Source organism: Pholcus phalangioides, unplaced genomic scaffold, assembly GCF_987345545.1.
Source record: "Pholcus phalangioides strain wild (caught in Gottingen) unplaced genomic scaffold, Ppha-v1.0 ptg000004l_1, whole genome shotgun sequence".
Lineage (NCBI taxonomy): Eukaryota > Metazoa > Arthropoda > Arachnida > Araneae > Pholcidae > Pholcus > Pholcus phalangioides.
The window spans coordinates 44,490,036-44,506,968 of record NW_028301597.1 but is presented as its reverse complement, the minus strand read 5'-3'; the positions used below and the strand labels follow the sequence as shown (position 1 = coordinate 44,506,968).

The following is a 16,933-nucleotide window of genomic DNA, read 5'->3' as shown; positions in this document are numbered from 1 at the left end:
GGATGTATTTGTTAGTATCAAGGAAAATGCATCACTCTTAAATATATTCCAATAAAACACATTCACAGAAAATTTAAAGTTTTCATGGTAGAATTTGGACTTATTCATAAAAATGGTATTTTAATGTACAGTAAAACCTCTCTTTTGGGGATACCAACAGGACAAAAAAAATTTGTCTGTAAAAGAGGGGTGATTGTTAATCAGGGGTTTGAAATGCATATTTCTGTTGTACAAGGGAAATTATTATTTGGCCTTAAAAGAGGGATGACCAAATCTGATAGGGGTATCGTTAAGAGAGTTTTTACTGTATATGTATAAATGTATAAAAAATTGCATTCAATATAATGTTTTCAATCCTCTAGCTACTCCTGAAGACGAGTGTCCATATGGATTTTTACAGGATATTGGCAATAGATATTGTAAAGGTATGTCTTAGATATATTTCATTTAACAAAATTAAGTGAGTAGTTCTCATGAGAAAAAAAAATTCCTTCAAATATATAAAATGCCTACAAAAATACCTTCCTATGAAAAAAAAAAAAGACATTTATGTTTTACTGAGAGGATTTGTTTGAATCATAAACATCTTCAAATATATATTGATACTTTGTGTGAAAAAACTTCAGTTGAAACAAGATTGTCTTGACAGCATCATGGGTCCCCATTCAAAGTGATGTTCTGCGGCCTCCTATTTAGATCAAAGTACCTGTGCACCATAGGCGGAGATAGACTTGGAAGTCTGGTTGGCACGGTCATTATTTCTGGGGACACGATGATGATGATGATGATGTCAATTCATATATGCATATATGACTCTGGGGGGCAATGCCCCACACCCCCATATCTCCGCCTCTGCTGCGCACCTACGAATCTCTATACTTACTGTAGAAAATCACAGTACCAAATCTCCCTATCATTATACTAAGATGACCTTGCACAAGAATGATTAAAATAATGTGCATATTAAAGGGGTAATATGCACATTTTCTGAATGAGGGTTATTGTTAAATAACAGATTTCATGAAATGAATAAAACCTCATTTTATCAAATTATTAATAATATCATTAAACCCACCAGCTGTTGATGTTATTGGTATCACCAATAAGGAAATAATATGTCACACACATAAATGTACAATAAAACCTCATTATAATGGACAGTTAAAACAAAATTGTAATAACAAGAAAGAGTGCTTATTTTTATTTGACACGTTTTACAATTCCAGGCAAGCAATTAAATATAGATTGTCTTGCATAAACATGGATGCACTGTATAACTAAACCACTCGCCAGCCAGAAAAATTAAGATTAATGCAGTATATACATACACATAATTTAAATTCACCCTATGTTGAAGGCTGTTTTGTATTTGATTATAATAAACAGTTTTTACAGCTTACTAGCATGCATTCATTGATGTACACCATGTTGCATTACACCCCGTATACGAATTAAGCCTATTTGTTATAAACCAGACTTTTATTAATACAAATATACAAATACAACGCCACAACAGGCAAAATGCCCAACGAGGTGGCTGATAAAAAGATGCCCATAAAAATATGGATGTCATATATTTCAAAAATACAGCAACAACCTAGACCTAACAACCTTTAGCCCCTATTAGTCCAATATAATGAGGTTCTACTGTACATGTTTTCATGCTTTCAATTGCTTTTTCATTTCTGTTAGAGTTCTATTTTTATTTTATTTTTTAATTATTTATAGATATTGATGAGTGTGAGCAAGAAAAGCCATGTAGCCACACATGTGTTAATTCCCCTGGAACCTTCTCTTGTCACTGCCCTCCTGGTTTAGCATTAGACATTGATGGACAGACTTGTTATGGTAAGTTGTATAAACAGAATTTTTGAATAAATAAAATAAATTATTTTAAACTCAATGTGCATGAAATTCAACAGTTCTGACCATACATAGAAAATTGAAATGAATTTAATTAAATTAATTTTTATGCACGGATAGAAAATATTACTAACAATTTAAGCTTGAAATTACATTTTATTTGCCTATTCATAATTTTTTTAATTATGGAAAAGTTAAAATAATCATAGAATGTATTGTACCTAAGTTATTTTTAAGTTACAGAATTGAACTTTTATGTAAGATGATATCCATGAATGACTTATAAAAATATGATCATGGAAATGGCATTACAATATATATATATATATATTGCACAGATTTTTTTTTTCTAAATTGAGCGTAATCTCAATTTCTACGCAGCAATTTTTTCTTCCAAATTTGAAGATTAATTCTTTGTTTGATTTTTTTTTTCAGATATTGATGAATGTGATGTTGGCATTGCTACTTGTTCTCATTCTCAAGAGTGTGTGAATACAGTGGGTTCTTATGAATGTCTTTTGATTTGTCAGAAAGGGTTCATACGTTCAGATGATAATTCATTTTGTCAAGGTACTCAACTTTCTTCTAGTTTGTTAGATGATAACGAATAACTTTATGAGACTTGCTCAAATTGAACAAGTTGCTAGAGATTTTTGGATTTTACTCTCAAATTAATACATGTGTGATACTTTTATCTGTTAAATTAAATTCTTTTAAATTTATCAATACACAACTTACATTCTCTATCACAATCGCAACCAACTCTTTCAATTTATTTATATTTTTTTGTGCATTATTATACTTGAAACTAACACCCAATCAGAATAAATTTTGAAGCATAAGTTTTTCACCCTCTTGTGTAAAAATTTTTCAGTTCCTTCATTGAAAGTATGGAAGTACACTCTGTTAAAACTGATATTTCTGTTTTGTTACAAATATCATGATGACGTGCTCAGAATTTGATTTTTCATTTCAGATATAAATGAATGTGATGAAGATCCAGAGCTCTGTAGTCATACATGCGTTAATACAATTGGAAGCTATTATTGTAACTGTAGTACAGGCTACCAATTAGTAGGGTTGTCATCTTGTGTTGGTATGTTTTTGATTGAAAACTGCAAATATCATGTCACCCATTCAATACTGCTCTCTATTTTTGAAACCCTATTAAAATTTCTAGATATCTTTAACTGTGAAATGTAGCTTATTATATAGGACATGTTTTCATTGCAAAATGCATCATTTATTCTATTTTTATTTATTCTGCACAGATGTTGATGAGTGCAGGTACCTCAATGCTCTTTGCAGTCACACATGTGTTAACACAGTAGGAAGTTATACCTGTTTGTGTCCTGAAGGATATGAGTTAATTGACAGACATACTTGCAGAGGTTGGTCATATTTACATTAGTCCTGCAATAGATTCTTTGATTCTTTTATTGCTCAGCATTCGTAGTATGAACTATAACAAAATATTTATTACCTCCTCATAAGCGGATACAGGCTTCTCAAACAAGGGATGGGGGCAAATCACAGAGGGTGTAGAAAGTGAACGGGTATTTCTATCTCTGCCCTTCTGCCTATGCTAATAACGTAATTTTTTCACTGAAGGGAGGGGAATCGCTCCCTCTGCCCTTCCCCTGTTCTGCCTATATACCTCATAACATAATAATATGTATAAAAAAAGACGTGTGAAAAATTTATATAAATGCCTATTTTATGTTCTTACAGTTTTCTTTATATTTTCCAGATATCAATGAGTGTGAAACTGACGACAGCCTTTGCCCACCGGGATTCGTATGCAAGAATACAGAATCTAGTTATGAATGCGTGAAACCTTGTGCAGTTGGTTTGATCAGTTCTATCAATGGATCTTGTATCGGTAAGAATGTTTTTCTTAATCAAGTAAAGTTTGTGAATTCAAGAATAAAAAAACTTGACAAAAAGCCTATTTTTCTAGCATAAATCAGTGTTAGAGTTCCATTGCTATCACAAGTTTACTCTAAATAATTAGCATTTTTTTAAAATTCATTTCCCTTCTGAGAATAGATAGCACACATGAAAAATATTGAATGTGGCCTAGAGTTATCAATTATCACATTGGACTTGTATATCAGTCTGGTATTTTTTTAATGAACGAGATTTATAAAATTCATTTGCATTTGTTTTCTCTCATCACCAAAAACTGTTTGCTAAAAAATTTAATTTTTTAATTTAAACATGTTTGTGTTTTGTGTTGATGTTTCCATGCATCTGTTTACTTTTAAATGTATTTAAATTTCAGATATTGATGAGTGTCATGAAGGTCTGTCTGCCTGCCATGCAAGTCAAATCTGCATCAATATATATGGAAGCTATCATTGTTCATGTAGAAGAGGATTTTATTCACAGGGACCTGGAAAACCTTGCCAAGGTTAGTAATTTATGCCAGCAATCAAGACTATAGCTGCCGTGCAGTCATATGGGCATAGTGACAGATTCACATCTTGAGGACCCTGGTTCAAACCCCACCACAGTTGGTGGTCAGCCGAAGTTTGTTTTCTATGGTTCCAAACTTTGAGATGCGAATATGAGCCCATTGGAAACTCTCTACAGAGAGCAACAGGCCGAAAATGTACAAATATTCAATCATTAAACTTACTCATAGTGTAAAAAAATAGTTGGCAGTACTAAAAAAATTCAGACAACACTAGATATATACTCAAACTGTTAGGTTCACATACACACTTCTGGCACAACTCATTCAGTAGTAAATTGCCCATGGTGATAGACAAGAATTGTGGTCAATTGGTAAGGGACAATTCTAGGTTGTGGTGTCACAGGGAATTTTTCTCTAATAGGTTGCTAATAAATGGAATAATTTACCCCCCCCCCCCCCAGGGGTAGTAAATTCTAACACAATTGACACATTTAAAAAGAAATACGATATAAACATGCTGGGATAAATTGAGAAGCGATCCATACTTAGAATAAGACAACCATAAATATTTTTTATGAGCATTGCATAATATTTTATCCTGTATATATAGTTTTTAGTTTTTATAATTGTATTTTTAATCGTGTTACAATATTTAAAAAAATTACATCTATATTTGTTATATATATGTGGGCATCTTTTTCTCAGTCACCTCGTTGGGCATTTTGTCTGTCGTGGCCTTGTATTTGTGCTTGGTTTGAAGAAAGAATTGAGGCTATGAATTTATTCATTTAATATTCATACATACCTTAGAATCTTATTTTATAGTTTCAAATGAATTATTTTGACGAGGTATACTTTGTACTAGTTGTAATTTAGAGAGAAAAGTAGTGAAACAGTAAAAAGTTATGAAGGTGTTTAACATCTGCTTGATGCAAAGATTAATTCAGGAAAGAAAAGTCAACTGCCTCTGTATGCAATCTAATCAAATCCACGTTCTCTCACCTGACAGAGCATGCTAGAAAAGTAATGAACCTCTTTCTTAGATCTTGTATGTACTGAATGGGACTGTACATGGACGGTCAGACCAACTCAGCTAATAGCTTGCAATTACTGGCACTGCTACCAGATGACATTATAAGACTTTGTAGCGTAGTAGTTTACACGCTCACCTGGCATATGAGAGGATGTGGGTTCGATTCCCAGCAGAAGCAGCTGCATTTTCTTTCCTGAATTCATCTTCTCATCAGCCAGGTGTTCAAAACCTTTGTATGAATAGGAGAGAGTGACATCACACACACACGTCCTCTTCAGTAAAAAGTTACTAGTATAAAAGTGTATTCACCCACATTAGTTCAGTCCCCAGATCGGTCTCAGTACAGGTCTTGGATGCACGTGTGACCTATCAGTCGGGCCTATTCATATGACAAGTTTTAGTGATTCATTCGTTTTAGCTATGTTTCGTAACTACAATGGCTGTTGCCGCAAGATGCAAAAATGAACTTTTTCAGTCAGCAAATGGAAAAGAAATATGATTGAACGGTGACCAGGCCAAGACTAGTTGATCAGATTCTGAATGGTGTTTGATATGACTTATTTAAACAAAGACAAGACATGTTTTTGGAATGGAACTAGGCCATGACTGATGGATGTGATTACACATTAAAAATGGCAAGAAAAGAATTTCAAAACTTTTTCCAGTAAATTACTATTTACTAGGGAGATTGTTTTGTATATGCAACGTTTTGTATGACTGTAAAGTGCAGCATACTTTATTCAATAAACTGTTCAGGGTTTTTAACTTTTTGTGTTCCACAGACCTCTTTTTACCAAAATGAAGAAAGTCATGAAAGTCCCCCCCAATTATTAAGATGAAGACCACAGGTGCCCCCTTATAGAATTATATTCAATATATAAAAGTGTAGAAGTGGAAATTTAATTTTCTTTGATAACTTCAACAATGTTATTTGTTTTCTCATCCAAAGCTTCTCCAAGGTGAGTCTGTGGACTTCTGGTTTACTCTGAAAACACAGTTTAAAACTAAAGTTTTTACCACAGGTGCAGGCAAAAAAATGTCTAGTATATTTCTGAATTCTGTAACCTTAGCTTAATTACTCTAGAGCAGTGGTTCTCAACCTTTTTTTGTCCATGGCCCCCTTTCAACCATTTCTCATTCCTGTGGCCCCCTTGCGAACATGAATAATTTTCTACTCCCCTTCCTTTCTCCCCCCCCCCCCGTTTTCCCATTACAAGATAATTATTCAAAAATTGTCTGAAGTGTAAATATTTTTGAATTTAGTTTGATTAATTTTTAATTTATGAAAATAACAAAAAAGCAAAATAGACATAATAGAATACAGTGAAAATAGAATAAATCCCTTGGGGTCACAAAGTGTCTGTATCATCGTAATGTTACTTTTTGTGAAGTTCATTGTGTTTTGTGTTTTTCTCAGTTTCATTTGTATGTTTTATGAGTTGTGTCAGTCCAATTGAAAAAAAATATATATATTTTTAATCAATGTAAACTCTGCGCTTGAATACGGCACAATGTCATCAAGTTGCAGAACTGGATGAAATTTTTATTATTTCCAAATTAGTTTTTTCGTGTAAAAGATTATGGTTTCATTGAGAAATGTCAAGCAACTCTAATTTTAACAAATACCATTATAATGGGAAAAATATCGTTTGAACGAAAACTTTTCTAATCCCTCGGATAGGTTTACATAGGAACAATATAAAAATCTGGAATTCCTTCGTAACGAAATTTCGTTATTACAAAGTGATTTCTCGAGTCTCTTGGAGTTCCGGTCTAATGGGGTTTGACCAAAGCGTATTAATAAAGGGTCTTTCATACGCTTTGGGTTTGACTGTATTTCCCGCCAAAAAAAATCTGACATTTTTGCAGTAAAGTAATTGAACTTCGGCAATTTGATCTGAAAACAGTCCTTTTTATAATGTTTATGTCCTTTTTACTTTTATAAATTTAGGAAGGAAACAAAAGGAAGAAAGGGTGGGGAGAAAAAGAAAAATGGCCAAGACGGGCTCGGTTGTGCGTAAATGCCTTGAAATTCCACTTGTGCGCAAGGGGATTCGTGCCTCACTCTCAGTTTTATGACAAAATTTCACATTTATGAGACGTATGACTACGGGCACGATATTAATCTCTATATATATATAGCTTTCAATATTAAAATATTTCATTTATACGAAGCACAATTTCAATTATTTTACATTTTCATTTTGATTCGAACTCCAAATCTTTGGCATTTAGACATTATTTCCAACTATCGAATCCAAGTAGTTTTTGCAGATTGTGAAAACGTGTGGCTGAATTGGTTTTGCATGCGTGTTATCAACACTAAAACCCATAAATTTTAGGTTGACAGATACAAAGAGACGCATGGAGCAGGTTATGGACATTTCAAAGTGAAGACTTACGTGAGAATTTATTGCACTTTTTTTAGAAATCAGCAGATGCAGTGAGTCTCTAATCCACGGATTTAAATTGCTTTAAATGTAGTCATACGCCTTTTTAGAATTTTTTTTCTAATGCCCACAACATTGTTCTTGCAGGATAGGAAAATTGCATTGAAATTATTTAGGATGCTGCAGGTCAGTTAAAAGGAAGCATTACAGTATCGATTAAAAGAAATTTAAAGATGTGGTGCCAATCTTGGAGGAAGTCCCAATACAGGGGCGGCTCGAGCTTACATGCCGCCCGGGTGCATGTGCCGCCCCCTACTGGCGACCCTGCCAGGAGGCTGATAGGGCTTCGGTGAAGGGCACCTGGAGATAAATCTCTTTTTTTTTCAGAAGAAAATCGCACATCATTGTTTACAGTGCAAAATGTGCGTGACCATACGTCCCGCTTTTGAAGTAAAAAATTTTTGTCTTTGGTAAAATAATTCTAGAACACAAAAAACATTCTTAATAAATGCCAGATAACTTAATCCTTGAAAGAGCACTTATTTTTGTGAGCCATCATCATGATGATATCAAGATGATATTTTACGGGGTAATTTTTATGAAGAAAATTTTTTCAAAGGTGTTTCTGGTATTCCGGGGGCCGGACAAGTGAAAAACCAAAATTTTCCCCGGCCTTCATTTGACTATTGTGGATCAAATTCTAAGTGAGGGTATGGCCCCCTAGGCTGGGATCTTTTGCAGGCCCTCTCATAGTTAGGTTTCTCACAGCCCCTTCTATAGTTAATTTATAGCCTGAAAAAGCCAAAAAATTATGAGAATTATCCCGGGCTCTTGTGGGGGCCATGGGGAGGGAACCAAAATGCATACATGGTCCTTGTAGTAGAGTACAGGGGTGGCGCTTGGCCATGCGACCCATTGCAGCCACACGGGGCACCGCGTAAGAGGATGCTAAATCCGGGGTGAATGGGTAAAAAAAAAATTCCATTGGCCAAAAGAAACCAAACTGTCGGCTCTGGAGGGGCGCAAAATCCGAAATGAAGGGCCGAAAAAAATGTTTTGTTAGGAATTGTTTGGATAAATTGTGTGGGTGGGGCATGACCACCTAAGGGTAGGGCTGACAGGGCTCCAGCTGGAGGCCTGGGACAAAATCCTTATAACTTTTCTTTTTTCACTCTATAAATTAACTGTAGAAGGGGCTTTGTGGAAAATCGGGCATGGGCCCCCACGAAAGATTCCCTGACGCAGGAGGTAGGGGCTATGGAGGGAGCAATAGGTAGGAGGCGCAAAAAATAAGTCCCACACTGGTACAGATTTTGTCTCGAGCTGCCCAGATAGCTTACATTCTTGTTTCTGGTATTACGATCAGATGCCTTTTCTATTTTCTCAACATTTCCGTTGTCGAGGTATAGTATGACTCAAAAGCGTGATGTCCTGAATTAATGTTAAATTTTGTTGTCTTAAGTAAAGTCTACGCTGCTGCCCCTTACAACCTGCTGCCCGGGTGCGCCGCACCCCTCGCACTAACTTCCCCTGTCCCTACATTATCACAGCAATGTAGTTTTAAAAAATTGAATTTCGCGGGTATTTTTCCTCATGTATGATTTGGTCTCTTGGAGTTCATTATAACTGAATTCGACTTTATTTCTTTTCAGCAGAGGTAATGGATTGGCACCCCCTTTCAAAATTCATAAAAAATACCCCAGAGCAATTATTCTCTCTATTCGTTCGATTTTTATAAATATATTCCCCATCTGACCACTCAGTGCTGGCTGAAGATAGCTTTGTTCTAAACTAGATGGCTATCTGTCTGTAATTGCATGAAAACGATGGGTTTTTTTACAATTTAGCTTTCATTTTTCACCCATCTTCTTCTTGGATTACATTTACTACCAGCACTCAAAACAATGTCAATAAATGATCAATAAATCTTTGTCTGTTCTCTTTGTGGCAACCCTCTTTGAATGAAAAGTCTGAACACACAATTTTCTGTCTTCTTTACAGTTACTCCATTTTGCTTAAATCTCTTCTATAGTTTGTGTCAGGGCCTACTATCACCCCCAAGTCGTAAAACCACGGAGATTACATGAACCACTTTTTTTATTTCCTTCCTCGTGTTAATGTTACTTGGATGGGGAAAAGTTACGAAAAAGATATTCTATGCATTTTGTTTGAAATTAAATTTTTTCAGTCAGAGTGACTAAAAAAAATTTAATGTCAAATTTCTTCGTGGCCCCCGTATCAGTAGCCATGGCTCCCCTTTTGCAAGATTTTCATCCGTGGCCCCCGGTTGAGAACCACTGATCTAGAGAACTAACTGTATGGAACTAGTTGTATGGATTACTCCAGTTATAAAATTTTGTATGTGACTTTGTTTAATTTGGGTTTTATTTTAGTTACACCTAACCAGGAGTGGTAAAGCAAGAATGCTATGTGTGTATTTAGGATTATAGCTCTCGTATCAATTTACTTCTCAAATCAGCTTTTATATCTTGAAAATTAAGCCACAATTTTTTAATGGGCTGTTGATATTGTTTGCAGATATTGATGAATGTTTTCAGCAACCACCTCCTTGTAATTACCAATGTCGCAATCTCGAGGGCGATTATGAATGTATTTGTGCACCTGGACATAAGAGATTACCAGACAGGAAGACATGTGTCGGTTAGCTTCATAATTTTTCATTCCTAATTTGTTGATAATTGATGCTTTTTTTGTTTTATCAAGTAATTTTTAATTTTTATTATTATTTACGACATTTTCTAAAGACAGTAGTTCCAAAGCAGAATGTTTTGCAGTAAATTTATTGTTTTATTGTTCTGTGACATACTTTACAGTTTTCGGCATATTCTGCATTGGGAGACAGCAGTATACATATTATATTCAGAAATATAACATATAAAATATAAGCTTGAAGGTTTTGTCTGTTTGAACAAAGCTGAGCTGGAAGAGATCTCGACAACGGGATAAGTCCACAGTGGCAAAGTTCTGGTGTTCAATTGTCTGGTTGAACAATCTTGTTTCTTTTTTTTTTTGTTTAAACCAAGTGATTTGATATCATGTAAATTTTTTTTCATTACTTTTGATTTGAAACAAAAATAAAATCTGTTTATATGAAGGACTAAAATACATGGATGAGGACGAGAATTCTCGTGCTTTCAGCCGAAGAAGAAACTGGCGAAGGGAGTTTCTGATAAGAGAGCCTTCATATCCATCAGAAAATAATGAGGATCTATGTCCGGAGGGTTATGCTGAGAGACAAGGTTCATGCCAGGGTATGCATTTATTTGTAACAATTTTCTGCCAATTAATAATATTCATAATTGAAATCATAGTTTCCAGTGAAAAAAAATTGCCCTATTCTTTCTGATACATTTTTCAATGCTCTGATCATATTTCTTTGCTCTAAATCCCTTTTTTTTTTCTTTTTTTTTTGTGCACAGATATCAATGAATGTGAAGCCCCAGGAATATGTCAGCACATATGTCAGAACACTCCTGGTAGCTATAATTGCTTATGTCCACCAGGCTATAAATTAAGTGCAGATGGAAAGTCATGTGAGGGTAAGACTGAGAGCTAATTCCTATTTTTAATCTTTTCTGTAAATATTAATTTCATAAGGTCTAAGACAATTTCATGGTCCGTGTTCCCTCCAATTTTGTTTTATCTGTGTGTGGTATGGCCATCCATATACACCATCCAGTGATTTTGCATATACAAAGAATTTTTTTTCACCAAGTGTACCTATGGGGGAAACATTGTTCATGATGACTTTCTCAATCTATTTTTTTTTTCATTTTCATAGACATAAACGAGTGCATTGAACTAAATATTAGTTGTGGTGCAGATAGAATGTGTTTCAACATGAAGGGCTCATTTGAATGTGTTGATACACCATGTCCACAAAATTATGAGCGTGATACATTAACAGGGTGAGCATAATTAAATCATATTTTTACTAAATGTAAGTTTTAATTTTAAAAAAAAAATTGAATCTTATGTGCCTGATAAAGAAAATTGGTAGGTTTTATTAAGCATTTACCTCATTAATTTTATGTGATGCAGGACTATTTTTAGTTATAGTGTTCAGAGTGAAAAGTTTATGCATTTATAATGGTATTGAAGAAAAATTTATTTCATTTCAGGCGTAAATGTGGTTGCATAGTATACTCTGAAAAAAATTGTCAATCAAGAACTCCCTTTGTTTAATGCATATACGTATCTCATTAGCACAGACAATTATTATTTTACTTCTCTATGCACTAATAATGATGTTAAGAACATTGTTATGTGTTTAACAAGTGTACATCTAATTGTATTGCAGTGGTACACAAAGTTTGTTAATGAGCAACAAAGCACATGTCTAAGACGTGTTTCTTATGATAAATAAAGCTTAATCAAAATCTATTTTACATAGGAATTATGAACAATGCATTGAAAATTTGCATCAAATTTCGATTTGCAGATTTCAATCTGCATTTTTGTCATCATGATTATCCTGTAGAGTGCATGTAGGCCTTCAACATGCTACTTACAAAACACGCATCTACGACTTTGACTTTTATTATGCAAGACAGATGGTAGCACCATTTAGAACATGAAAAATGTGTAAATCTGACATCATAAATATGTTAGGGCCACACATATACACACTTCATATACTAGCATGCACAAATTTGTTAGAAATTCCACAGAAGAATATTTAAAAGGTACATGTACAGTAAAGTTCATCATACCTCAGTTTTTTAAAGCTTTTTGAAATGAGAAAAAACTAAATGAAAATGAATTAAAGTTCGTTTTTTATTGGACCAGTAATAACATTTATTTTGTCATTTTAGGTACTGTAAGCTCACCTGTGAAAAAGCAAGGGTCAGCTGTCCAGAAGGTGTGAAGTTTGCCGACATTCTGGCATTCAAAATGGTAGCTCTACCCAGTGGCATCGAAGCCTATCAAGATTTAGTGAGACTAGTTGCATACGATAAAGATGGCATCCATCTTCCAAACACTGTTTTCTCGATAATTGAAAGTGATAGCAACATGCCTTTCAGAATTAGTTTAGAGAATGGCAAAGGCATATTATACAGCCAAAAAGAGATGGAATCGAATAGAGAGTACAAGATCAAAGTGAAGGCGCTCTCGTACGATTCCAGCAATCAAGCTATTTTGTATAAAACAAAATTTTTAGTATTCTTGTCTGTATCTAAGTATCCGTACTGATAACGGTGTTCACAAACAGAACTAAGAGAATACAAAGTAGGGTCAGTATTTTTGTTCTCTATCTGTTAGATAACTGAAATTCATAACATGAAGATTTATGTGATAAAATATATGTGTTAGATAGTATATACACAAAACCTTCCTTAAAATAGCTGAAAAACAAAAAAACTCTTATTGGAGGGATCAAATATTTATTATAATTTATGGTTACTTTTTTTGTAGTATTATCTGGGGGGGGGGGGAACAAAGGTATTTTTGACTCATTTAATTTATTAGTGGAGGTGTGGCGTCATGACCCTTACAAGTGGAAGGTTGACAGGATTCCTTCAACGTGGGGAGAATTGATTTTTTTTTAAATATAGATATGTACTATACAAAATTAATCAACTAAGGTAGAGAGCTTACCAAGAGAGAGATATCCATGTGCATTAACAAGCAAATTCAAACTTATATGAATATTTTTCTAATATTTTAATACTACTTCTGGTTGATGTATCAAGTGTCGTTTGTCATCAAATAGTTAGCGGGGGGTCCTTAATTCATATTTTTTTCTATTTCAGAATGCTAAATTTGGACTTCAAAATGCAGTTCAGTTTTTCCTATTCCTTAACAACCCAGAAAACAAAGAATTTCGGTACCTATGCTGTAGGTCAGGGCTGGACGAATCAAAAGAATCTAGTCCCAGAAAAAAGTTTTAGGCACCAAAAACATTCTTACCCAAAAAAGGGTCCAAAATAATGCATCTTTTGACTTTTTCAGGACTCTTATGTTGGCAGATGTGCTCCTATAAATTCCAAACATTTTGTGCTGCTCTCAGCCTGCAATTTAACTACACAAAGAAGTGCTCTAGTAGAAGTCTAAGTAGTACTTTGTGTAGCTACTTTATCTAGGCACTAATACTAATTTTTTAGTTGCCATGGCAATCTTTGATTTAGTTCAACCTTGATGTAGACTATAGAACAATCTAAAATTTTCTCCTTTGAGATAATTTGAACCTATAATAAATAAATTATAATCTTGGTTCCGAAGGAAACTTGGAATTTTTGTTTTTTATGATTATTTTTTAACTCTGGAACTACCTAAAATTAGTTTCAACAGATGAGTCAATAATTTAGTAAAAAATTTTTATAGCATCTAGAATCATTGTTGAGGTCTCTGTGAGTATTTAAGGTCTTTCCTAGCAAAATTAGCTGGAATTTTTTTAAGTTATGTCTATATTCTCATATACCGGTACATTCAAAAAGTTCAAGAACTTATTACGAAATATGTAGATGAATGAGTAATGAGTACAGATAGAACCTGTTTATTTGGTGTTTTCTTTTAAGTGCAATTACGAATTTTTGCTATCATTCACATACGAAGTTGTAAATGCACAGATTGCAAGCCTCTTTTTGCTACATCCTTTATTGCCTTCTTCACTGCATTTCTTTGGAAACCGAAAATTGTTATCATTTGAGGAAATTCTTTATCCGAGGAAAAAGGAAAAAGTCACGAAGATCAAGGAAATAAGCTGGTTGTGGAAGTATTAAAATTTGATGTGATGTTTTGACAGGTAATCTGCCACCAGAAGGGACCTATGAGTCCTTAAATGTCTGCATGATTCATTGAGATGCAAGCAATCAGATGTGTGCTCCATCACATTGTATCAGCTAACAGGTCCCCTCCTGGTGTCAGATTACCTGTCAAAATATCACATTCTTGATACTTCTACAACCAGCTTAGTCCCCTGATCTCGCGTCATGACTTTTTTCTTTTTCCCTGGATAAAGAATTTGCTTAAAGGGAACGATTCTCAGGTTCAGTAATGAAATAAGTTCTGGAACTTTTTGAACATTGTAGTAGTATAGGCAATGCCAACTGAGGAGAATAGAAGTTAGTCATGATTGTAACATTTTTTATTTTGTATTTATGTAATCAGTATAGGGATTTTTTTTTAAATTGTGTTTCACAGCTGCCTGTATCTGTACATTTATGCATAGAAAATACTACCAGACTACACGTGACAAAATTTATTGTGTTTTTTCAACATTGAAAGGACTGACAGAGTGTGTATTCATGTTTCAGTAACCATTAGCATGTATAGGAGGGATGTGATTTGAGTTTTTGCAAATAAAATTTTCAATTTCGTTCTTTTTTTCCCATTTCTTTTGCTTATAATGACTTTTTTCACACACTAAAAATTTCAGATAAATGTAAATATGTTAAAGCTGATACCGTATGATAGTATGTTATGTTCACTTGTCCCATGCCTGTGAATTCAGATAAGTCAGCTAGTAACTAACCAGCAACAAATGTGCGCAGATTTTCATGACCTGTCATTTTGATTGAACAAGGTCTTTATGATTGGTTAAGCAAGGTTATAGAGATGGATTGAAACAAGATATTTTATCTAAGACGGTTTGCATCATGGCGACTAAAAAAATTGGGATTGCCACCTAAAATTTTCTATATTTGGTAGATAAATTAGTCAGGACAACATAAAATTTTTGGAATTCGGGAAATGTGAAGAAACCATTTCAGAGTTCAGAAGCACTTTCAGTTTTCCTTAAAAATGGCACCAATGAGTGGCAAAACAATTGTCCAAGAGAGTTTTTCATTTCCAGCTTCAGGAAAAGCTATTGGCTCAAAAAAAGTGAATCCTTGATATAACGATGCTAGCAGACCAAGAAAAAAAATGCAACATATCACATGCCATAAATTTATATATGTTGCTGTTATCTTTTATAAATCTGTATTGTTAGTACCACCAAAAAATGAGTTTTGAGGGTTCATTTGTCACAAAAAAATTTAATTGATCGATTGATAAACAACAACACAGATGTGTGTATTTCTCCTGTAAAGATGCTTTTGGCGATACACTCTGATGTATCACATAAAAAGTAGCGATACCAAAAACTTTTCAATACTTTTGATGATCATGTGGCACTAAATACTGATATTACTAAACGTTCTTCAAAGGAACTAAAATATGTAAAGAGTTTACCCTAGAATATACTGTCTCAGAAACAGTAATATAGGTAAGGGAGCCCTTCTCAAGTATTATAATCAGCATTGTGTGATACATGGTTTTAGATTTACTGACTTTTGATGGGGGGTTGAATGATGCTTACGTCATCAACCACCCTTTATAAAAATATGAAATATTCTTAGTGGCATCTTTACTGGGAATCAAATTGGGGGTGTCTATATTTTCCCTGCCGCCAATGCTAATGTTACAATTTATCATGGATGGTGGATTGCAATACCCCCCATCTGTATCGTCTATGCTTTAATATGATCTGGATGATTGCTCACGCCCAGAGCTGTTGTGCAAGACAACTTTCTTTGTTCATCTCCTGGGAGGCTGAATCGTGTTGGAGAGCATCTTCTATTTATTCAACAAATGAAACAATTATATACACACTATGGAAACAATCTGTCAGAAAACATTGAGCACGAAACAATCAGGATTAACATAAGAGAAAATGAAATAATAAAATGTACCAAAAAAGATTAAGCACAGACGCTAATTTACACTAATTAGCTATGAACTATTATATACACACTATGGAAACAATCCATCAGAAAGCATTGAGCACTTGATCTGGATGAGAAAACAAGATGCAATGATTCACAGGACAGGCAAAGAAACTACTACTCATGAAAACAATTTTCTTGTATGATTTTGGAAAACTGACCAACTGGTTTGTGCGTAGGTGGGATATTAAAAGGGAAACTAACGTTTTTTTGGTGTACTAATTTACTATTCCCCTGAAATACTTGATCACACATGGTGTGGGCCCACCTTGCACTCAGAAAACAATCTGTAATCATTGGCTAGCCGAGAGTCTTAGCTATCTTTTAACGCATGGGATCACCAGGCCTGAAGAGAAAAAAAGGCCTTGCAAAAATTAGATCTGGTTGAAATTTTCGAGAGTAAGCATGTAAATTCACCGAGTAGGGTCTCAGAAAAATCCCATGGCCTATGATAATCTTAAGATGCCCTGGCCAAAACCTGACACATCAGCAATAATTC

At 34.2% G+C, this 16,933-nt stretch overlaps 1 protein-coding gene across 1 annotated transcript in view; it reads left to right on the top strand.

Moving 5' to 3' along the window:
• The window catches only part of LOC149087656 (hemicentin-1-like), a 132,086-nt gene extending 117,039 nt beyond the window's left edge, over nucleotides 1–15,047 (top strand). The window contains exons 69-80 of the mRNA XM_089231566.1: nucleotides 363–425; nucleotides 1,729–1,848; nucleotides 2,299–2,433; nucleotides 2,840–2,959; nucleotides 3,135–3,254; nucleotides 3,614–3,745; nucleotides 4,148–4,276; nucleotides 10,244–10,366; nucleotides 10,822–10,977; nucleotides 11,146–11,265; nucleotides 11,508–11,634; nucleotides 12,541–15,047. Coding sequence (XP_089087692.1) covers nucleotides 363–425; nucleotides 1,729–1,848; nucleotides 2,299–2,433; nucleotides 2,840–2,959; nucleotides 3,135–3,254; nucleotides 3,614–3,745; nucleotides 4,148–4,276; nucleotides 10,244–10,366; nucleotides 10,822–10,977; nucleotides 11,146–11,265; nucleotides 11,508–11,634; nucleotides 12,541–12,919 — 1,724 coding nt within the window. The 3' untranslated portion in view covers nucleotides 12,920–15,047. The remainder of the gene's footprint in view (nucleotides 1–362; nucleotides 426–1,728; nucleotides 1,849–2,298; nucleotides 2,434–2,839; nucleotides 2,960–3,134; nucleotides 3,255–3,613; nucleotides 3,746–4,147; nucleotides 4,277–10,243; nucleotides 10,367–10,821; nucleotides 10,978–11,145; nucleotides 11,266–11,507; nucleotides 11,635–12,540) is intronic.
• Nucleotides 15,048–16,933: the final 1,886 nt, after the last annotated feature.